Here is a 25,062-nt window from a genome sequence, read left to right on the forward strand (position 1 = left end):
TTGTTTCCAGAAGGTGACCAATGAGAAAGCTAGGAGTCCTGGAGGGCATTTGAATGTAACGATTACATGAAGCCGGATCACTAAAAATGACAACAGGTCATGTGACGTGGCTAGCACAACTCAAATAGTGGGAAGGGTAGCTTGGTCACATGAATGTATTGAACTGTTTGACAAGGAACATTACAATTGACTTCCTGGCAGATTCAGGATTTTTAGATTAGTCAACTTAGTTACAGAAACATGTCTAGTGAAAGTACTGTAATAGTGTATATTTTCTTCATTTACTTTATACACTTTTCATGACTATTTTAATTAATCACTGAGGCAATTGACATCTAGTAGGATGTCAATCTATTGCTTTTGTAATTGTATAATTAAGCACCTGTTGTCTTTACATACCCCCGTTTCTGAGGGTTGAGTATGGTTTTTAATGGCAATTCTCATTGTGTTTATGAGTTTAAGAATGTGGCTGAAACTGCTAAGTGTATTCTTTAAACGTTTGGCTATGGTTTTCTTTCTCTTCTCAGCACTTTTCTATTCACCTGATTAAACAATGCATTGCAGGTAAAAAAATCACTATGAGAGTACAATTCTGTCAAGTATTTCATATTTGTTTTTTATTTTTATTTTTACACTTGGCTCCTGGTCCTGGGTGTAACAAAATCTCAAATTGTATTCTTAGCAGGTGTGCCTGTATAGAAGTGGAAGAAATCTTTTCAGAATGTTATTATTCTATTGATACTACCTTCAACAGCAGTTAAAATCTTGACATAACCTGCCTAATACAATCCACATCAGGGCTTTGCAGTCCCGGGTCTGGAGAGCCCTAATCCAGTGTATTTTATAAATCACACTAAATCAAGGATTTCAAAAGACTTGATCAATTTAGTAATCACTATTCACCCAAGAGAATTATAAGTGAGCTGTGAAATACTTCATTTAAACAAAATCACCTGCAAGTACTTTTTTTCCCAAGTCTTTAAAAAATATTTACCCATACCTTTAAAACCTGCATAATTAGCATCCTGAAAATGATCTGTCTTCTGTTAATTACCAGTATCGACCAGAAATTCTCACTCCTGGTCCTGCAGGGCAGCTGGGCTTGTACTAACCTGAATCTGCTCGTCATTGGCATAAATGTACTAATTCTCCGAGTTCTTCAGGTGCTGGTGCGTTAAACAGACCTAGACCATCTGCAGCCACACAGCCTCTCCACGACCAGGAGTAGAGATCTCTGATATAACCTCAGGACAGACCCAGTATTTGAGCTTGATAGTAGATAACTGAAATCTGGTGTAAATAAGCACGTGTTAATACTGGTATTTATCTTATCAACAGATACCAGTATGTAATTATAAGATTACAGACATTGTTTTTGTTTCAGTAATGTATTTAAAGCTACAAAGCAAGACTATCATTTTGATATTACGATCTAGCCCATGCGTTTTTGTCGTCCAAGCCAGTAATGCTACATTGTGTTCAATAGATGGCGCACAAAGCTTCCGTGCGCTTTATCAGCAGTTTTTTCCATTTCCTAAATGCGACTGTATAACGGAGGAACGGTGCTGGTTTGCTGAGAACGATTCTTGGATTCATGTTACAGAGGTTTGTTTATGGTTTGAATATGCTTTAATTTCTTTTTTAAAAGCTGAAACCCATATATGATATACCTGGATAAAGTTTTGGTTTAGCTAATTTGTTTACTCTTTTAAATTAATGTTTAAGGGTTTTTATTTGTGTAATCAACTAAGAATGTTGTCGCTGTAAAAAGCGGCACTCTGGAGTCCGTTTCTTTCAGTCAATACATATGAAAATTATTCTTTGAAAATTTGCAGTGCATGTATTCCTTTGTTGGTATTCCTGTCATGTGAAATCCTGGGAGATACGTAGTTCCTTCTTTGATGCGATTTACTAGTGCATACGTAGAAAGTTCCGGTAGGTACATTAGCTGCGTCAGCATGCAAAGTTGTTCTTGCAAAGGAACAAGTAATAGGTTTATTCCATGCTGAAAAAATAAAGAAAGAAAACGTTTCGGCAGTGGATCCTTCTTCAGGTGTGAGAATGACAAGGCAGTGAAGTCTGGTGAAGAGTTTACCTAATATAATAAAGGTACTTTTTTACTTTAACCCAAGAAGGGATATTTTGGGTAAGTTTTTCATTCCGTTGTTAATGGTTAGTTTCGCTACGCAATTCACGTGATAAAATACTCCTGTTCTAGGTCAAGGTTCAGAAACGAGCTTTGCCCACTTTTCTGCCAAGAAACAAGAATCGCTGAGGATTCCTGTCGTGAGCCAAGTTCCTAAATTTCAAAACGCAGTATTACAAGGTTAGTGAAACGTTCTGCAAAATTGAGCTAAGAATAATTTAAAAGAACTGAAAAATACCGCGGAGGGCAGATTCGTATGCTTTATAAATATATATATTTTTTTTTAATCTCTAATTTTTCACAAGGTGAATTAATTGCCATGATACCTGTCATTGTGGTGCACGGAGGTGCCGGGCACATTTCGGAGGAAAGAGTGGAGCTGTCTCGTCAAGGAGTGCGGGAAGCAGTTCTTCACGGGTACCGCATCCTTCAGCGTGGTGGTACCGCGCTGGACGCAGTGGAGGAGGCTGTAGTGCAAATGGAGAACAACCCCGTTTTTAATGCTGGTAACATATGACTTAAATTTTGGATACTCTGCTGTAGTACTAGACGAGAACCTATCCACAAAGACATCAAGCGCCATCCTGATATTCATGTAAAAATAATTCTAAATTTAATCATTTTTAACAAAAATTAAAATAACCTGTAGCCTAGAAACATTTCCACAAAACACAACACAATGTTTGGTACTTTAAGCGGACACATGGTATCATTTGCTGTTTCACACAAAATATGCAGTGACTTAAATATATTATGGCATGTTTTGAAGACTATACTGTGTTCGTCTGGTGTTCTTGTTTTCCCATGTACCTTTGGTTCAAAGGTCGTGGCTCAGTCCTGAATGAACTGGGAGATATTGAAATGGATGCGATTATCATGGATGGCAAAACCTTGAACAGTGGAGCAGTCTCAGCTGTCAGAAGAATTGCAAATCCAATCAAACTATCAAGACTCGTTATGGAAAAGGTATGGAAATCCTGCAGCTGGCAGAGGAATCCTACTCCGTTGGGCCCCTGAGGAACGCCCTTATCCCCAGCTGCTCCAGGGATGCCGTATAAATGGCTGACCCTGCGCTCTGACCCCAAGCTTCTCTCCCTGTCTGTCTCATGGAGAGCAAGCTGGGGTACGCGAAAAGACACATTCCTAATGCAAGAAATTGTATATGGTCAATAAAGTGATCTTATCTTATCTAAATACACCTGTCTGAGCTCTAAAGAGAATGAAGAATTCCATTCTGGGAATAAAATGAAATGTCCAAGTAGGAACTAACAGTGTTCATTTTATGGTCAAACTGAATGTAGTCTTTGTTTAATTTTCTGTCTGATGCATTATGTATTCGCACAAAGACTAACACTTTTTTTGGATATATGGAAAATCTTTTGATTTTTACAGTAGGTATCTGTTTTTCTTAGACTATCGCTTAACATGTACCAATTTTAAAGGTAGGAGGTGTTATTTATAGTTTCAAAGACTGATTTACACCCAAGGAAATGATTATATAGTATGCTCATAAGAACTTCACATACACACAAAAAAAACCCTCCATACATTTCAGATAAGAAGGCATATACTGTACAGTACCTGAAGCAGCATTTAACAGTAATCGGCTTAGTTTCCTTATTCACTCTTCCTGATTCACATTACTGGTCAGGGGCTAGGTTTATCATCTAAATCATTAGGTTGATCATGTTATAGTCCCCTTTTTCTTTTCATGTTGCTGTTCTGTGTACTCATGGTATCCTGTTTGTATAAGGATATGATTGGGTTTTTGCTCTTTGGTGCTGCTGGTAGCTTATTGATGCAAAGATCACATACTATACTGTCCCGGGGATCCTTCACAGATGTATCTGTTTGAACAGCTTGGTTGGCAGTTTGTTCCATATCCTAATGGCTCTTATTATGACGTGAACCCTGTTTTCAGTCTTAAATGTAACGGTTATACTTTTCCATCTTGTGGTAGTCCTCTGGATTAACTTTGAGCTTGAATATGAACATCCAGGGTCAATTGCTTTGGTGGCAGCCATGCTCTCATACCATGATACAGCTGTGAGAAGCATTTGCATCCACAAGTCCTGTTGAGATCGGTTCAGCTCTGCTTAGTGGCTGGGGATAAAAAAAAGGCTTGGGTGTGAGCAGAAGTAGGTAGGACAACCTTAAATATTTTCACATGGAGAAAAGACGTGGTCAGACTCATTTGGACTTACTGGTCTCGGAAGGAAACACAGTGCCAACGCTTCAGTCTCTCAAAAGAATGCTAGTAGTTTATGTAGAATAGAAAACAAGCATGACCCTCTTTATTTTTTCATGTTAAACTACAACTGCTACTGGCTGAAATTTATTGATTTTCCTGGAAGTAGTTCACTAATTATGTACTTTGCAATTCAATTCCTAGGGAAACCTGGTAGAGCTTTCAGTTTGCTATAAAAAAGAAATAAAGGCTCCAGGGAGATTAATGTATTGCAGTGAATTTTTCTGCCTTTCTTTCTAGACGAATCATGTATGCCTGACTGGTCATGGTGCATCTAGATTTGCCAAAGCAATGGGTATTCCAGAGGTGCCAGAGGAGTCCTTAAAAACAGACTATTCCAGGATGAGATGGAAGAAGAATCTGCCCCCTGGATCCAATCCAGTGCAATGTCAGATGTATGCAATTCTTTTCTATTTTTTATGTTTGCATGCCAAAAGATTAAGCTTGCCTTGCATGTAAATACACTGTAGTCAACAGCATGCAGTTTCTGATTGTGTCAAAGCTAATTTCGTACACTTCTGAAACCACCGTCAATGGTGTGCTCCTGTAATTTATCAAAAGATATCCTTAAATATTCAACAAATGAAGATCTAAAGAAATCAACTTAAATTCAGAAAATGTTCAGTTCAATTAAATTTCAGCATTTGTGGAATTATTTTTTGTTACAAATGCGCCTTCTAACTTGTTAATGCAACTACAGTACATTGCTAGCTTTCATGGTTCCTGTAGGAATATCTAGACACTTGTGCTGTGTAATTGTCTCACTGACGTGTCCTGATGGCTGTGAATTTTACAGGGAAAAAATGGGCACAGTCGGTGCTGTTGCAATTGATGCTGAAGGGAATGTGGCCAGCGCAACATCTACTGGTGGAAGGCTTAATAAGATGGTGGGGCGTGTTGGTGACACAGCTTGTGTAGGTAAGTTATGATAAGATGGTGAGTTTTCTTTGCAAATGATTGTAAGACTACAAGAACAATATGGGTAGAATGGCCTCCTGATTTGGTTGTTAGTTGCTCAGCAGTTTTTTTTATAGATAGTCACACCACTTTGTGTAACAAGTTGATTTCTAAATGTATTGTAGTTGGGTACAACAGGAATCAATTCCACTGCTCATCTTATAGCCTGCAACTATATCACCATTTAGCTCACAACTGGCAAGCCACTGAAATGAAGCAGGTGTGAGCCTGGCTAGTACCTTGATGGGAGACTTCCTGGGAAAGTTAGGGTTACTGGTGGAAGATACATGTATAGTGGTTCCACCTGGAAGAGCTGGAAGTTGGACCAGTAAGGAGCACTCACCCTGCAGTCTGTGGGGGTAATAATTAGCCAGTGTAGTAATGGGGACATAATACTGTAAAAAAGGCACCACCGTGTGGATTAGATGGAAAACTGAGGTCCTGACTTTCACATTTCCCCCTGGCCTTCAACCGTCAGGGCCTACTAATAATCCCCATCGGTCCACTGGCTTCATCACTGTTTTCCTCCTCACCGATAGCTGATGTGTGGAGAGAGTACTGCCACACTTTGGCTGCTGTTGCATCACCCAGGTGGGGGCTGCACATTGGTGGTGGGGGGGAGTCCCAATTACCTCTAGAGCACTTTGAGTGGAGTGTCCAGAAAAAGCGCTATATAAGTGTTGTGAATTATTATGAATTACTTAGAAACTTACAGTGGTGATCTTGATTCTATTATATTAAGAAAAATGTAGGAAAAATTCACAGATGGTACCAAAATAGGGAGTTCAGCCACTGTAACAGCATTATCATTTAATTTTTTTCTCAGTCTGAAAACCACATTTCTTGAAAATAACTTATTTCATATGCTATATAAACATACAAAAACACAGCCTAGATGCAATTTTAAAATGTAACATGGCTATACATTTTTTTTTCTATAAAGGGAATTGCATGCTATGAATTGAGCGTGGATCCATTAGATTGAGGGCTCTTGCACTACACCAGTATGTTTTGTACTTGTACAGTACTGTAACATTCATGTACTGTAAGCCTAGGTCTTTAAATCCACTTGATATTGAATCATGTAACTAAAGGGAAAATGTTGTAGCCAAATATAAAAAAATATATATATAATAACATTCCTGAATGTTATTAATAAAATTAATTAGGAATATAAATATAATTTGTATAGCTGGATGTGGTAGCTGAAAATAAAAATAAACTTGCCGTTTTTATTTTTGGAAAGTTTTGATATGCTTGTTTTAATCGGTGTTCCCGTGAGCTCTTGCAAGTTAAAGTTAGGTTCAAATTAAAAACATGACTGTGCAAACATGCAATTTAAGTCTGTGCAGTCATACATGTATTTAATAAACCACCAAGGGTGGAGTGGGCCTGCATGTGACAAAGCAGCACAACCACATATTTCTGAGAGGTGTCGTTTTTACAGGCAGTGGAAAGGCTGGGCTGTCTAGATATGTTTTCTTGTTTATTTTTGGAAGCTGCGAAAATGAGAAATACTGTACCTCAGTTAATAACATTTCCCCTCAAATATCGGAAGTTGTTTCTCCTCAAACGTTTTTTGCACACTTTTGCACATTTTTGAATTCAATTCAACCAATTTCAATTAATTTGTAAGGATTACAGTTGTCAGCTGTTACCCTCATGTCAACTATGTTACTTACAAATTTGTCATAAATAATTTGTGATGTGTGAATAATTGTGCGGTGTGTATTACACAAAAAGCAGACTTAAAATAAAAGTAAGTTATGTGCTATATAGTACGTTTGTAAGATTTGATAAATACGGTTTTCATTCATGATAGTAGCAGATAAACCAACTTGATTTTCCCATTAGGCTGTGTGAAGTGCTTTTTGTGTACACTTGAAAATGTTATTTTAAAACTTTTTTCAAAAGGCTTTGTCTACTATTTTATTTTCCATGTTACAAAGTGTCCTGCAATGGTAGAATCACCAGCAGTTTGAGGAGAGAGCGTCAACATTCATTTTCCTGTCCCTGCTCAAAACATTGTCAGCAGGTGGCAAAAAGTTGTTTGGCGATAGACGCATCATGCAATTTTTCTCATGTAAATCGACCCAGAAACCGGTTATTCTAATGGCCCATTGTCTTTTGGTCTTTAGAGGTATGCCTTGATGTCAGGGAATTCTGATCTTTGTAGCTATTAGGTGGGAAATAATCAAGAATCAAGATCTTCCTATCAAAATAAATGTAGCCAATAAACACATTACTGATAAATATTTTTCTGCGTGGGTTTTCACGGACAAGAATGTAATGAAACACAACCCAAATCAACACAGCTGCATATTTCTTCATTTTGTAAATGTTAAGACTATACCTATTTAGTAATACTGCACACACAACCACATCACTGGTACATCACGCGTGTTTAACTCGCGATATTATTTGGTAAGTAGAATTCCAATCCACTGTATTAACGGATACAAATTGGAAATTTTCTCAACCAGAAGTTATTAAACCTTTATGTCTCAACACCTGTCAGATAAGGTTGTGCCCAGCAGGTGTTGTATTTAGATTACTGAGGGTGTAAAGAGCCAATGAGCACCAGCCATTCTCTTTAAGGAGCAGAAACCACACTTTTACACTATTTCCAACGAAATATGTTTGCTTTATAATATATTGTTATGGGCATTTCTCTGTAATTCATTCAGTGTTTTTTTATTTATATAGTTTAATTTTTTTAATACTTTTTTGATTTGTTTGGTTTCACTTCCTCTGCAAGCAATTGTAAAATCAGTAATCTTAATAATTTTGAAACATACACAAGATGGTTTAAATTAATAACATCTGGGAATAGAAAGTAACACTTAGAACTCGTATTTTAATCGCATGATAAGATTGCCCTGTTCAGTAACAAATTATGTGGCTGTATTGTTTTTAGTGCCGTTTATCTGTCTCAACGTTATGACTTTATATGTCAGGTTTTCTGATTAAGAAACGTCATTCTTTAACCTGCTTTGAACAATTACTGTGAAGCTTGTGTTTGTCCTAGGTATTAACTGCTACTACAGTGGATGATCTTGAGCTTTTTCTTAAGTACATTTTGCACCACCTAGTGGGTAATAAGATTTATGACATCTAGCTGGTTTTGCTGGTCTTTGATCTCTTCCAATTTGCTTATCACGACGCTTTTTACCAGTGGTCTTATAGCAGTAGTGCATGTAATAAAATAGCATAGAATAGAATGTATGACAAGTAAGAACCAAAAAAAGATACGGCTGTTTCTGCTGGAGAAGTTCAAGAGGTTATTTGTCTTGGAATCTGGACAAATGAATTGTAGAAAATGTTCTCCATATGTTTATGTTATATGTATCCCAATAAGGAGACCGACTTAATTGTCATACATGCTTTTTTATGCAACCAGAGTTGTTGTTTTTAGTTTTGATGACTAAAATCTCTAGTAATGCTAACAACTGGGATCTTAAGTGCATTTTTATGAATACATGTACTGTATATGCTTCCCTGCTCGATGAGCAGAAGTCCCGTTTTACTGCCATCCCTTAGGGAATCCTGCAGCCTGTGTTTTGAACCACCTGAGTTAGCAATAGCTTTGGCCACGATGCAGGACCCTAAACTGGAAAGCTGCCTCTTTGTTTACCCCCAGGGTGTGGCGCCTATGCAGATAACTATGTGGGTGCAGCGTCCCCCACAGGGTCTGGGGAGGAAATCATGAAGGTGACATTGTGCAGACTTATCCTTTTTCACATGGAGCAAGGTAAACTTACAACATATGTGTTTGTTGTGTACATACTGTGTAAATGGCAGGAAAGTGCAGCAGTGTTGGTGGACACGTCGCCTGAAAAGGCCATGTGTTTTGTGCAAATAAAAGTTGCTTTGGGCAGCCAGGGTTTAAGTGCTGTTGTGCTATCTTTTCAGTTCTGCTGCAAAATGGTTCCAGCCCATTCCTAATATTCTGTTAGGTTCTTCCTACCTGTGAACAGGACAAAGTGGAGAGATGACCAAACAGAAGGCTCCCCATCATGAAAAGTAGCAAACAAATTGGATTTTTGCAACAAAGCAGTATGTGGGTTGAAAAGAGGAAGTATTCTCAAAGATCTGTAGATGGTGGCAGACCTATCTGCAGTGAATGAGAAGTAATTACTAACGTAGCTGTTGATATGAAGTTAACAAGTTTTATAGAAGAGGATCCATTTCTGAGGGATATTCTTTAAACATTTCTATTTTGTAATGTAACCTTTTTTTTGCTACACATAATATACATAATAAAGGATGGAAATGACTATGAACATTCATTCTAATCATTAGCTTCAAAATGGAGTTACTTTATCATCTAATTCAGAGGACAAGGTTTATTAAAACCTAGGACCTACAGTTAACGAGAAAAGAAATCGATTAAAATGTCTGTGCAAGTTTTCTACCTGAAATGTCTTTTCGCTGACCATTTCTCAAGGTTATTCAGATCTGGTGTTTGTTGGTTAAACATTTACCTCAGTGGAGAAGTGAATGAATCAGAAAGTCAATAAACATGACATTTGTCATGTCAGTATTCCCTGTAGTCTCACAGTTAAGTATGTCCTAACAGGACTGAGATTAAAATGTAACATTTTATATTTATTAACTGATTAATGGTTTGTGTTGATATTGTGCTAATGGTTCATGTAACATATTAAATATTTACATGCACATATGGAAAAAGATCTCCATTTCTCCAAGAAATTTCCATAAAATAAAGATTCCAGTCTTCCTCCCACAGTCACCAATTGGAAAGTAAATAAATCATGTCCCAAATTCAGCAAATAGTTTTTGGGTCATTTATCCAATAGCACAGACACCACCCACCCTTTGTTGTAAAGCTTAAATAGACACAGTAACGCACATTAAACTGCACTGAATTAGTGGTATAGTCCTTTCCCCTGGTCTATAAGCCAGGAATGAGATGACTCGAGTACTAACAGTATTCTTGAGCTCCAAATATAATCTCAATTCTCTTTCCTCTCTCTTTTTCTCCCTCATCTCAGGAAAGTCTCCAAAAGAAGCCTCCGATATTGCACTGGCATACATGTTCGAAAGAGTACAGGGGTTTGCAGGGGTTGTGGTTTTGGACAAAACTGGAGACTGGGCTGCTAGATTTAACTCCAAGCAAATGTCCTGGGCAGCAGCAAAGGATGATCAGCTTTATAATGGACTGTACAAAGATGAATTCTTCTCTATGCCCATAAGTAAAACCTAGCACGTTCCTTGCACATCTTGTTGTAAGTATTGCTATTTCTACAGAATGTTTCTAAATCTCATAATTTTTGTTTTTCAATTAAATTGTTTCTGCTCTGGAAGGTTTGGAAGGTAGTCATAGTCACATCTAACCTCTAGGTTTTGTGCCAAATGGTTTTCAAGAAAGACATTTTGACACTGATTTCAAAAGAAATTATTATTTTTTAATCCGACAGCGATTAATTGTTGTCTTAATAAAGCAAAACATTTTCCATTTCCTTTTAATGAAACCCTCTTTGTTTGCAAGATGAATTTTTTAACTCTGTTGAAAAGGCTATAATATAAAATCTCACACATTGGTTCTGGCAGATACCTTGTCACAGATCAGTGAAAACTGCACTCTTTTGGATTTTATTGATTATATGTTGTCTTTTTTACAGGTTTCATTGGGTATTGCAGTGGACTACATGCCTTTTCTGATATTGAGTCTGTCGGGCTAATCTTATAGGTTATAGAGGTGAGACAGTGGTGGTCGATTTATGAATCGTAATTGATAAAAGTCTTATCCAATTAAATGTTAGAATCGTGATTTTTAGAACTTATCTATATTAGTTGTATCAAATCAAGATAAAATTTAATTGCGTCACTCAGTTTCATAAATCAGTTTAAGAAATCGACTGAAACATGGATGAAGTGAAAACAAACTCTTATTAGTACACATTTGAGATGGAGATTACTATAAAGACTATAAAGATCTTTGAAAAAATGTTAAAATCTTTAGTGAAAATGTTTCCATGTTGGGAAAATTCATTTGCAGAGGGCCATTTTAAGCAATGTACAAGGAACTTCTAAAACTCAACCTCAGGTTTTGAATGCATTGATTGTTAAAAATAAAGCTGAAAAAAATGTATGTGGGTGGGATTTGCCATTTATTAAATGCTCAAATAGAACACATGATGGAAATTAAATTGACTTATGTTATGGATATTTGTTTTATTGAAGACATAAAAATAAATTGAGGTGTGGCACAGTGGCCAATCGTTGGCACTGCTACCTCGCAGAGCTGGGGCTTGGTGTTCAATTCCAGATCTGCAGTGCTGCCTGTGTGGAGTATGAACGTTTTCCCCATGTTGGATTGGGCATACTGTACTTCAGTTTCCTCCCACAGTTCAAAGACATACTGGTTGGTTAATTAGCTTCTGAGAAATTGGCCCTGGTCTGAGTGTATGCATGTTTTTCTATCTGCAATGGACTGGTGTCCTGTCTAGGGTGTGTCCTGCCTTTTCTCATTGCTTGCCAGGATAGGATTATTATAGATAATAATCAGCATGGTTATTAGAAAATGTTTTTGAGGTGCTTAAAAAAAATGGCTCATTAAAAGGAAACAAGTTACTGAAGAATTGCATTTAATCAATTTTTTAAAACCGAACTCACGGCTACATGGTTAGGTTTTCACTATTGTCCTGTTGTAAATTCACATGAATATTCTGCATACCTTTTCTTGAGGAAACATTGGAAAAACACAATGTATTTGAGAATAGATTTCTAAGCTAAAAGATATAAAAATATATAATTGGTAATGACATTTGTCCATGGAAAACAGGTATAGAAGATTGAACTTACCTGATCTCCCCTGGGATGTTTTAGCAGTTACAGTATATCCCAAAATACTTCCTGGAGAACAAAACAAAAGGGAATAATGTATTTGGAAATATACTAACAGTTAAAATTTCAAGTCAATGAAAAGAATGCACTTTTGTATTTTTTTAATATTAAATCTATTTCAAAACTAATTTTATGTGGTTTGAAATGAGAGAATAGGTAACATAGATTAAGTGCTAAAAGAGACTTTGAAAATATACAGTATAGGCTATTTATCAACCTCTTCTTAATTTAAAAAAAATGACCTGTTATTAAACATGCAATTAAACATGAGTAGAAGTCCATTCCTACCAGGTTACTAACACTCTATAATGCTTTGATAATATATTACATGTTACAAATTTATAAATGGAATTTTAAACCTCTGATCTAAAATATCAAAATGCCCTGGCTTTAACTTGGACAAATTTTTGTCAAATGTCAGGATCTAATCTTTGACCTTTAACCTTGACTTCAGTATCGCCAGTTCGGTTTTCCCTCTCTTAATCGTTTATGAGCACTCACAAGTGTAGAAATAAATTGATAATCCATTCTAAAGTAAGAGCTACAACTGTCTTACAGATGAGGATTGTACTGCCATACTGTCACAGAAAAGCAATATGGACAGAAGTATAAGAATTCTTGTTTTTCTTACATGTGAATCTCATTTTACGCAAATTTAAACACAACAATAATCTATACTGAACCATTTCAGACTAAAGAACAAAGATAACAATCACGTCTGGTTACTATCAATCTAAAAAAAATCTGAGCTGAACATGCTTAAATCTAACACAAAGTGAGTGATTGTCTCAGTCTAAAAACAAACTTGCTGAGCCACTGGAAAAAAAGTGCAAGAGTGAATCATGCAAATGCACCATTAAGCTGTTATGGTACAAACTAAAAGGGACTTGGTTGCACATGTACAATAAATCATTGCAGAATAAAATGAATAAAAAATGTTAAATCTTCATTTTATTAATTCATTTTTACAAGAATTAATTGTGTGCAAAATTATAAGATCCATAATGGAACTTGTACTATTTAACCTTAAGTATTTTTTTGGCTGACCTTTCTCTTGGTTAAGATTTAAAATGATTATTTTGTTTATGATTTACAGTTACCAACATGACAACAAGCCAATATTTAAAACCAAATTCACAAGGTCTATCCCAAACAAATCCGTAACTGATGACTCACAGGTACACTGTACAACTGATGACAGGAATATATGTGGTCATCAAGTAGAAATATATTTAAGGTTAAAGCAATAACCTGTAAATCGGTAAGTGTTTTTCCACGTAGGTATCGGGCTTTAATTCCTTTTGTGCATCATCAGAGTAAGCTTTGCCCCCAGAGCCAAATGCCTAAGTAATGGATACCATTGAGAAAATAAAACCATTATAACCTTAAAAAAGGTTATAAAAACCTTTGTTAAGCTCAGCAATTGGTGGAACAGGAATTAATGCAGATTGAAATAAAGACGCATGTGCATTGCAAGAGTGTGGGGTGTTCAAGGTGAAAGGCTGAGGTGTACTGTACTCAGCCTTTGCAAAGACTATTTTTGTACATCATTTGTCGTCAGTATAAACATACCCACACTAATTAGATGAAGCATGCTCCACTGCTAATAGGGGCCGTTGCTGCTATAGGTGCAAAACTGGATTTAGGGTTTGAGCATCAGAACCTGTTTTCCATCTGATGAGTCAGATTCTGTCTGGTTGCCTGTTCTACCTTGATTGTTTATAGTCAAAATAATCTTCCTATGCTTGCTGTAGGAGTGCTTCTCACTTCCTACGCTGAATTAACATTTGACATTGTACTGTTAAAATATTATTTTACATTTGCAGAAAATATAACTTTATTATGTTTGTACAATCCTACTCTCTCCCTATATATAAAGTACAAGAATAATACTGTATTAAAAAATAAAATCACTTTTTCTAGTGGGCATTTATACATTTGGAAATATAAAGCAAAGCTTTTAAAAATAGATATGTAAATAATTGACTGTGAGTTTATACATAGTGACCATACAATGAGTCTATAGAAGGAACATGTAGGAAATAATACTGTTTATATGTGGTAATGGAATGTTAAATTTTATACATGGATGTTTTAAGTAATAAAATATAAAAAATGCCAACATGCAGGTAAGTTCTGATATCAAAACAATTATTTTTAATTGCCTTCTATTGTTGAATAATTAGGATTATTCATTTATACTTTTGATTTAAAGCAGGGTCATTTTGTTCAGCAGTAAACATGTTATTTTGAAGTCCATCTCCAGATCTTTGAATGCCTAAATGCTTTAAACTGCGTAATGGCATATTACAGCAGCCAACATTATAATAAGGGTATTTAACTTTAACTTTCAAAACACAAATAATTAAAACACAACAGGAATACAATTGAATACAAAAAAAATCAAGATTTGAAACGTATAGCATCATCTTCAACAATCTTTAATTCTTCTCACTACAGCAACTTCCATCATGACCAATATTCAATATTCTAGTCTACATGTTAAATATCCAGTGGATTTGGAGGTTCAAAACTTTGTAGAAAAACAAGACGTCTGTCACAGAGAAACTACAGACTCTCTGGAGATTAGGCCCTGGCAGCGCTTTGCCCAGTCATTTGTTCCGTCCTGGAATGTTGTCATTTCCTGTTTGTTCCCCTGAGTTTTATGATGCGATCCATGATATAGCAAAGTCTGTGTAGGCCTTTGCTAGAAACAGAGCAGCAATTCAAGCTCATGAAAGACCCCTCTGATTCTGTCACTATCACTGCAACACAATAACCATTCTGAAAGGTGTACAATGTATGCTCAATATAAGGTTCACCTGGCACAATAACTATCTTACAGTACTAAACATGAGTTATAAAAACATGCTTGCAAGTATTTCTTGCTGAAGTATTAGATCTGTCCAGGTACCTAGTAAAAGAAAATGGTTATCCCCAAAAAGTAGCAGAATTGTACCCACATTTTAAATATGAAACTTCAGCATCAGGCCTTATTTTGTGTAAATACTGTTTGAGTTATGTCCGGTGGCATTGTGGCACAATGGTTGTCATTGTTGCCATGCAGTGTTGTGGCCCTAGGTTCGATTCCAAGGGGGGGGCTATCTGCATTGAGCTTGTTCTCCCTCTTTTCACGTAGGTTTCTGCCCACACTCCAAAAACATAGTGGTTCAGTTAATAAGCTTCTTGGAAAACTGGTCAGAGTGTGTGTGTGCCTGTGTGTCTGCCCTGTGATAGACTGGTGTCTCGTCTAGGGTGTATCCTGCCCTGCGCCCGCTGCGTACTAAGATAAGATCCAGTTATAAATCAAATTTCTCTGTGCTCTAAGGTAAAAATCTTTGCATGTAACTTGCTGCTTTTCCTACAGGTTTATTCCAATGTGACAACATTCCTGGTGGTATAAATTCAGGAGGGATGGGAATGTGACATTTATGCCATGGATACACTACACAGGAGACTTGAGCCACAGTGAATGTTTGTGGGATGAGCTGGAACAGAAAGAGTGGCATCTCGGGCTCACTGGCCACTGGCAAATCATGTTTGTCCAGACTCTATGAGAAAAAGAGCACTAGGAGTCAGTGAATTTTACAATTTTACAGTGATGTGAATCGATTTGCATTTTGAACTAGAGGTTTCCTTCGGTATGCAGTATATTTATCTGAGCATTTGAAAATAATTGAATCCTGCTGAGAACCAAAGTGTGAGTTTGGGAGCCCCAATTGAAACTGAAGAAGTGGCACACTTTTCTGGACGTTCCAGTGAAGGTGTAAACAGAAATGCCAGTGAAGGCTGTGGCATGTGGAAGGTTTGCCTGCTTTACATGTTTATCAGCTGTTAAAAATCGCAGCTTCCACTACTTATTCTTCTGACAGAAGCTTCTGCTAGAAGGGGCTTTTAAATATTTGCAGCAATGTGCAGCAGTTTCAGGTATCATGCTTGTCCAGATAGTACTGGAAAAAAAGCAGCTACTTTACCTTCACCACCACTATTTTTTTTCTTAATATACAGTATGAAAACAAAATACTCAAATGAATGTATGGCCATTAAAATAACAAGACTGAAGTTAGAACATTTTACTAGTTTTGTAATGTTTTGAAATAAGGCTTTAATACTTGTGCGAAATTGTTTGAGGGTAAAAGAATTGAAGAGGCATTTCCATTCTGTTTAATCTAAAACAACACTAAACGGATTCCTCTCCACACTGATCTTCACTGTTGCACTCCGACTGCCTTTTCAGTTATTTACTTTTTTCTAAATGGCAGGATGAGGTTTTTACCTCAAGTGGGGCTAATCGTCATAAATATTTATATTTAACAATGCAGTCATAGTAGTCCTTCCCAGGCTTCATGGGGGCTATTTTGAAAAGCAAAACAGATACTATCAAAGATCTACAGTATCTTCCCATGGCAGTACGATTAAAAAGGTGCGAATTTGCAGGCATTAAACCAACGCAAACTGCACACAGCAGCAGAATGCAGACTAGATGGAAACAACGAACGCAATGGACATCCTATGGAAGCGACTGCGAAAAAGATCAAGGGCGCTATGTGAACAATGTGAGAGCTTTCAGATCCTCCTACAGCTCCAACTGCTACAGTTCACAGTAATGTTTATCAATAAATGATATGTAACCCCTCTCCATCCTAGAAAATCATTTCAGCTGAACAATGTGCTTATTTGGAATATACAATCATTTCGTTTTCTATACGGTGCAGGGTACCCTACGTTGTAATATCTTACGGTCCTATCCAACCCGCAAGATTCCAGCGCTCCGCTGCTCGGTTCCGATTCGTGAACGTTCAACAGATTTTATGAAGAATGGTGTTCGTGTTCTCTGGCAAGCATGGCTCTCCGACACCGTGTAGTTAAATAAATTGAGTTGTATCTATGACGTCTAAGTCACTCACACAATCACAATGTTCGCGGAATAAATTGTCGTTTGAAACAGATATTACTATAGTTGCAGTACCCAAAGTCAACACCTTTGTTTCAGAGCTTTAAAAGAGGAGACAGACCTGACCGGAGAAAACTGGAAGTTAGCATTGAGTGAAAATATTCAGTAGAGATTACTAACGATTTGCATTTCAAGTTTTCTCCGCACCTAAATTAGAACATTCACTGGATGATTCCTTCTGTATTAAAACAGACGGAAACCTACATCTTTGTATCAAAGGGGTATAAATTGGCTCTTCACAAACCTCAAAGTCTTTCATTTTCAAATTGCTTAAAGCTGTATAAAGAAACTGTTTATTCTTGCAAACATACGGACGATTATTTAGATCCACCAATTCTGTTAAACCAACAGCTGACTTTTTTTTACAGAACCATCTGTCCACTTTCAGGTATTGTCGGGAAAATATTTTCAAACGGAAAGAATTTCGATTTCCCATTTGAGTAATCATTTAGGACCACTGTCGATGGGATTTTGCGTGAGAGAATGCTAGGTCATAAAAAAGGCGATGCAGGTTGTTGGTTGTCTAATTAAGTGGAAAAAGAAAACATCTATGGAAAACCAATTGACTAGCTATGGTTATGATCATTTATACCAGGATTGGTTCTTTAGCCATGTTTGCAAAGCCTCCGAGGCCGATTGGGCGCTTATGTTACGGTAATTTGTGGCAGGAGGTCAGTGTGCCTTTGCATTTCTTTCTGTATGTGTGGACCGCTCTTCCCATTGAACGCGAGTTGTGCTGCTGGCTATTGGTCAGTTTTGTGTACCAGTGCCAGAAAAAGGGGCTGGCCCATTTCAAAGAGCCTTCATAGAAAAAGTCAAGACGTGCGGTGCGGCCAGTGTGGGTCACAACAAACAGCGATTAAGAAGAGTACACACAGCTGGAATTAAACAGCCAAGAGTTCGCTTTGTTTTCAGATCAAGTAGCTTTTTCATTTTCTTACAGGTAACACTTTTTTCCTCCCAGTGCTTAACTGTTTTTACGCCGTTTTATTTTTGCATTGCAAATCTCCGCAGTGAAACGAATGATTTCCAGGGAGAGCAGCAAGATAGAGCCCCCAGCTGTCAGACATAGGGAAATGGTCAAGAGTGAAAAAGACAAAGAACATGGCGAGATTTAGTGGGCAGCGGTTAAATGCCACCTCAGATTAATATTACATACGCGCACATCAGAAAAACGAAACGCGAATGATTAAAAAAAAAAAGCTTATAACAGAAGTTCCTCCAGCTTTAAAGGGGGTAATGGAAAAGTTCAGAACCTAGCAAGACGGCAGGGGTCAAAGAATTTACCCTTCACTTGTCTTCCAGCGAACAGTTCTGGTGAGTATCATTTTAAAGAAAACCTGAACTCTGCGTGAAAGTAGTTGCCGCAGTGACTTCAGTGTCGTTGCATAACTTCTCTTCAAAGATATCAGTGAAATCCCTAACAGGTTCTATTTGTTTAGTGTGCAGTTAATGGAAATAGAATTTGACCGCTCAGACTACTCGGTCCGCAAAACTGCCTAATAGTAGTAGATTGTGACATTAACAGTTCTTGACCGCGTAAGACGAATGCTGAAAACTTGTCTCTAATTAAGACTCTGGGAATGCTTTGAAGAATGCAAATTTTTATTTCCGAAATAATTAACAACTGCTCATACGATTTTAGGATTACATAGCACCTTTGAGTTAGCTTGGAAAACCAGACGATAAGACATTAAACGGAAAGGTTTCAAAACTTTAAACATTGAAGACAAGATAACTCATTTCATAGGTCTTTAGTTGCTGTAATACAGAGCATTACATCATGTTTTGATGAACCTCGCTCAGCTAGGTTTTTAAAGCAAAGAACCTTCATAGAAAAACGTATCGTATTTGAACACTTTACACTTACAAGTAATCGATTATTTTAATGTACGTCTGAGATTCTGATTGTTCTTTATAAAATCATAATGCCCACACTTTATTCCCCTGATTTAAACTGTTACGCATCTTTCCGAGATGTACTGCGTAACTTGAGTAAATACTCTGCTTTGCTAACGGGACTTGGGGAATTATGAGTTCTGACTTATTTATTCTTAACCCCTATTTAAACGGTTTGCTTATAAATTTCGCTAATATAGATTTTCATCATAACCTCTTAATTTAATTCATTAGGAAAGATACAGATGAATATATTGTACGTGTCTGTTAACTGAAAAGGAATTAAAGCTTCTGAAAGAGGATACATTTTAATTTATATCAAAGACATCTCTGGGCATGTGGCCTACCTGGATCTTGTCCAAGATTATGGTTCCCAAACACAGTCAACACCGTGAAATCCTGAATCAACGATAAAACACAACCCAGGTGACAAGTGTAAACTACAAGGAAGAGCATTTAAAACAGAAAACATTTTTACACAAATTGTAATGTGTGTCTGTTACAGACTAATTGGCTATGTTCTTAGGGTGATGCCCTGGCATCTTTAAAGAAAAAAAAAATTTGATTCTAGAATAGAATAGCTACTAGCAACCAATCAAGCTGAGTCAAATGGCTTCCTCTTTTTTTTTTGCATAGGACATTTGACTTTCTTGATTGTGATTATTAGCTTTAACTATAGGTATGTTAGGTCATTATTTTATGAAATCACAATCCTTGGATTGTCCACATTCGAAATGACTACAATTTCAACCTGTATTTTGTTGTTTTACTTGGTCTATTGGACCTGAAACGTCTAATATGCAAACTAATTAGGCATCAATTAAATCACGTTTGGCTGACAGCTCCCCACTCATCACATCAATTAAAAGTGATAATCAAGTATACCAGTAATATGTGTACTTCTAAAATCTATACATTAACAAACCACTCTTCCTCTTACATTTGCTATTATGAAATCCCTTGACATGTTAAATTATCACTGCAAAATATTTGAATTTTGTTTTCCCACGCACCATTCAAACAAGTTGAATATTTTGTAGGCAGGAGACTTTGGAAAATGCTTTGACATTTGGTTGACCTTTGAGAGCCGGCCTTGTTAATAAGTGTACTAAGGTTACGGATGACTGGTGTGGTGGCTTTGTTTTAAATCGTGCTCAGAATATCATTTGTTGTTTAATTACTACCTAAGTGGTCAAAACTCTCTCTCTTATGCAAGGTCAAAAGGTTTTTGTCTCATCGAATAACTGCCGCGGGGCTCTGTTTTGCTTAAAAAAAAGACTCGATGGAAATGCTTTCCTTCCACCATTTACAGTATGGGGTGTGTCCAATCAGATAAAGAATGGAAACACATATGACTAAACATAGCTATGCTTTTCCAAAATAAATTGCAATTGGAAAGGACAAACTTGAGTTCTGAAGGTTACAAGCTACTCAGTAACTAATTTTGATGGCAGTGAAGCACTAATGGCATAATTGCAAATATAAACTTAAACAACATGTGAGAAGATAGTTCCACACTGCTCTACTAGTTTCACTAGGGACAGCAACATCCAAGGATTGAATGCCTGTGAATGCTTGGAATAGTTGGCGAGAAAAGCTTGGCTTAGCCTGCTTGGTTAATGGGTAGCCTTCTGGCTGTAGGACAAGGAAGTTCGATCCCCCTTCAGACTGAGTGAACCCAGGGGTAGAGCAAGGTGGAGATGGGGCGGAGGAGGGACGATTGAGAGGAATGTGAAGGGAGGTGTCTGAGTGCAGTTTATGTAGCTAGTTTAATGGTGATGGTGATTAGGTGCAGTTGTGCGAGATTGACTTATCGTTGTTATCCCACCCGAACGCCAGTTAATAACTTCTATTTATGCTGTATAATAAACAAACAGATAATGCCAGACAGAATTATACAGTAGAACATAAGAAGGGTTGAATTGACTCCTTTCGTTTGTAAACTATCTGACTCATTTGGTTACTAGTAAATAAATGTTACCAGGATCCCATGCAGCTGTTCCTTGAAAGATGTCAGAGTTTCAGCTGCAGCAGCATGGATGTGTAGCTTGTTCAAGACTCCCACAACCCATTGTGTAGTACCACCTGTTCTCAATTCAAATACACTTAATTTTAGTTCCCTATTTGCCTCCTCTGATTTACATTTCATTGTTGACTCTAGCAGAGTCTATCAAGTTAACTTTGTCAGTGCCTTTGAGGATTTGGAATACCTGGTTGTCTCTTCTGTTAATGACTAAAAACATTCACTTCATTTAGCCTGTCAGTGTAGGACATTCCTTTAAGCCTGTGAGTGTATCTGGTTGCTCCCCTCTGGATGGTTTGTCATTAGTACATTTACAAAACTGACCATTGGACTGTCTGTTTAGGACAGGAAGCCTTAAAGTTGTTAATTCCTTGCAAAATACTTGTGATTCAATCAGCTGGCAAAAAAAAATAGAATTTCATATCCTATGGCATTCTGTCATCAAAGACTCCTGTGGTTAATTCTGATTTTATATTTCCTTGCATTATTTCCAGACTTGGAGAGATCCGTTTCCAAGGGGTCTACATTCAGACAATCTGGGGATTGTTATTTTTTTTTCTGGGTTGGGGGATTTTGGCACTTTTAACAAGAACAAGAATTTCTTGGGGGGGGGGGGGGGGGGATCTTGCTAGCGTATCACTTTTCACTGACCATGACTACAGGTGTACAGAGGGCTTGCATTGTCATTTTATAAGGTGGGGCCATATAAGAAAGAATATATTAGGATTCAGGCATTTTAATATTTAGTATGAAAATGCTATACAAGCAACTTAAAGCATTTATAAATAGGCATACGTTTGTAATAGTTTCAGATTTATGCTGAAAGGTGAGATTTTAATGATTTAAATCCTTTGAATAGTGAAAAAAATCATTATTCAGTGCAAAACATAAGTACTGCAGAATGTCTTAAGACGTCGATGGAAGAGGTTTGCCATTGGTTTTCCCCTTTAGGTATCCCCCCAGACACACTGTGAACCTCAAGACAACAAAACAGAGTGGATGGAGAGATAAAAAATACACAGAAGCAAGTGTCCACTAAAGTCACCTGAAAAGACTTTGAATATTCAATGGTGGCGATGAATGGTTTCCTTGGCATTAATTAATTTAGCACTACGTTACTAATTAAAAATGTTTTAAAGTCATACTTTTAATAAAGCATAGCCTGCACATGTAATGTCCATTTGGAATTGTGAGTAAGGAATATGGCCTCAAAAACAGTACCTATAAAACAATTATCATAGTCAAATATACAAAAGGAAGGCAGATAAAATACAAAACTGACCTTTAAATCCAGGAGAAACAAAAACACCATCCTTTGTCTGCTGTAGGCCTTGTGAAAGTTCCTACACCACATTACCTGGGCCAGATAACTACATACACACATGAACTTTTTAGAAAGAACAACATTTTCTACCACTTTGATTTTCTTGTACTCCTGGTGTCCCCCCCATCTTCTCATTATACAAAACAGAAATCAACATTTCTTTTATCCTACTTCAAGGAATACTATATTGCCAGTAGAAGTTTTCTCCTCACCTTAAAGAAGCAACTCAGAATATCACAGAGCCAGCACAAAAGATGATCTGACACAAACTGTGCTTTAGGTTTTAATACACATGAAAGCCTCTGCAATTCTACAATCTTGTATTTAACTAGTCAGAGATCACCTACCACAGCACTGCTATATAACCATAAACTAGTAGTATGTCACAGTTGCAATGTCTTACCAATTAGACTGAATGGTAATAATAGGTTTAACTGCCTATTTAAGACTACCAGTGCTTTATTAACTAAGACCTCGTCTACCAGAGACACCTATTGGTCATCTGTGGTAGCAATGCTCTTATTTTTCTTTTGATGTCTCCTTTTCCAGGTCCAATTGAACTGATCTTCCGGAGCCTGTGTTCCATTATTTTATTTTTTTTGTTTGAAGATCTCTTTTTATCACTTTAGATTTTGCTAAAAGCCCTTGTATTGTGAAGTTTTGAGAAAAACTACAGATTAAAAACCTATGTTAGCTCAACTATAATCTGTAGATGAGTTCTAGTGTTTGGCTAGCATATTATATTTAAAACCTGTGCATTTTACAATATTTCACAAAAATAAAGTGTAAAGAGAAAAATTAATAAAAATGTTAAAACGTTTTTCTGTTTTGCTTTGTAGGACCATGACCTTTCGATGACTCACACGTGCTGTTTGGAAAATCTGATTCTCTTTAACTTCATTGGGAAAGGTATATATGGATTTGAAACAATAACATGTTTGAAATTGCATGCACTTTGTAATCTTCCCTACTCTTTATCCACACCCTAATCATGGTCTCCCAATTTTTTCCTTAAAATGGATACCATTTTTAATTAAAACCTAAAGATAATTGTTCTTTTGTCTATAGATATAAATTATCGGCTTTTCATTAAAATAAAGAGCACTCTTTCATGAAAAATGAAAAATGTGATACATCATGCATAAATGTTTAACAACAGAATTGTATTACACGTCCATGTAATATCGGGTTAAATTATCAAGGACATATCATATAAATAATTTCCTTGGCTTCCTAATTGATCCATATAATCACAGTTGATACTGTCATAGTACTACTCTCCTGGCCTTCAATAAGTGACTTGCACCTCTGATTATGATGAACACCCCTCCCCCTGTTGCTTTACTGTGCTATATGGTTGCCAAGTGTTAAGAATTCCCGGAATGCAGAATTGCAGTGTTCTGATAAAGTTTGCTTTGTTCCCTCAGTGACTTGACCCACTGAAGAAAATATGGGACCCTGGGATTTTAATAGAAGAGAGCCAGAATTTTTATGAAGTATAGTGGCATACTGCCTCAACCTGCTTAATACCCAGGGGTTTTATTACATTTTCAAAGCTAGAGTTAGTGCACCTTCCTAAATTATACTAAGGAGCTATAGTTGAAAAATGCTGATGATTAATAACTTTTAAAGCCCCAAGGCACTGTAAAATTATGATTCTAAAAACCACAAAATGCATTCAGGTAAAAGGGTAGCTATGCTTGTGCTCAGAAAGTTTTCCTAACTACAGAAATACCAATGAGCTCATTTGTTTGAGAACTGAACCTGTTTCTAAAATAAACCTAGCTCTTAACTGCACTTTTCTGAATTCTAAATAATTAACAGTTTTAGGATTGATGGAGAGGTATGTCAGTATTAAATAAGGAATTGTTGAGAGCACCTCTGCCCCCTTTCCCTCAGTAGAGATAAACAAAAACCACTTCCACTGCCTCATGAATACTGGAGTAGTGTTACTCCTGCGTTTGTTCTCTTTGTATTATTGTGGTCGAGGTAAGATACATGATTCTTGACTGAAAAGCAAAGTGCTCAGTAGTGTTTGGAGTTATGGGGACAAAACTGCTAGCCATTGTGTGCAACAGACTGCCACATTGATGATCCAATCAATGTTCTTGATATATTAAACCACAAGACCAAAAAAAAGACAGTCTGAACAGCCTCCTTTCATCTGCAGCTTTACTTAATTGTCACAGTAACTCTGAAAATCCTATTCTTTTAACAGTCCTCCCCGGAAAGGTGCTATTAAGTCACGATATACAAGATGGCAATGATAGCTACATTTGTGTAGAAGATGATGAGGAGTTTCTGCATCTGACAGAGCTGTTGTTAAAATATTAGAGGGTTGATGCCCCTCCTGTGAAGTTGATGGAGTGACAGGAGTCTTTGGATGTGGAATAGGGGCAGAGGGATGGGAAGGGAGAAGGCCAGACATCAAGAGGAGCTTGGTTCCTAGTGCGTTTGTACGTCTACACAGTAGAAGCAATGGTGTCATTGCTGAAGGCAGGCTGTGCCCTGAACTGAAACTGCCTGTGTCAATTGGGAAAGCAGACCCGCAAAGCAGACAGTGAGAGCCAATACAGTATGTTGTCCAGTTTGGGCAAATTTTCTGGGAGGTGGAGCACAAGACCTACCTACAAGGTAGGCA

The 25,062-nt window shown here is 37.0% G+C and overlaps 1 protein-coding gene and 1 long non-coding RNA gene across 3 annotated transcripts; both read left to right on the forward strand.

Moving 5' to 3' along the window:
• The first annotated feature begins 1,466 nt into the window (after window positions 1-1,466).
• Window positions 1,467-11,464, forward strand: asrgl1 (asparaginase and isoaspartyl peptidase 1). 2 transcript variants are annotated; one of them, XM_088609821.1, is made up of 9 exons: window positions 1,467-1,605; window positions 2,219-2,326; window positions 2,452-2,652; window positions 2,970-3,112; window positions 4,635-4,789; window positions 5,191-5,312; window positions 8,992-9,102; window positions 10,367-10,600; window positions 10,997-11,464. In XM_088609821.1, exons 3-8 carry the CDS (start codon window positions 2,466-2,468, stop codon window positions 10,576-10,578), a joined length of 930 nt encoding a protein of 309 aa, XP_088465947.1. In that variant the 5' UTR covers window positions 1,467-1,605; window positions 2,219-2,326; window positions 2,452-2,465; the 3' UTR covers window positions 10,579-10,600; window positions 10,997-11,464. The 2 variants fall into 2 exon arrangements, with proteins under 2 accessions (XP_088465947.1, XP_088465946.1); XM_088609820.1 differs by lacking the exon at window positions 1,467-1,605 and adding an exon at window positions 1,936-2,109.
• A 6,494-nt stretch (window positions 11,465-17,958) lies between these two features.
• Window positions 17,959-24,215, forward strand: LOC148646233 (uncharacterized). The gene is made up of 3 exons (XR_015927907.1): window positions 17,959-18,492; window positions 23,261-23,330; window positions 23,849-24,215. It is a non-coding gene; the product is annotated as an uncharacterized LOC148646233 (long non-coding RNA).
• The last annotated feature ends 847 nt before the right edge of the window (window positions 24,216-25,062 follow it).

Source organism: Lepisosteus platostomus, chromosome 17 (genome assembly GCF_059453375.1).
Source record: "Lepisosteus platostomus isolate fLepPlt1 chromosome 17, fLepPlt1.hap1, whole genome shotgun sequence".
NCBI classification, from domain to species: Eukaryota; Metazoa; Chordata; class Actinopteri; order Semionotiformes; family Lepisosteidae; genus Lepisosteus; species Lepisosteus platostomus.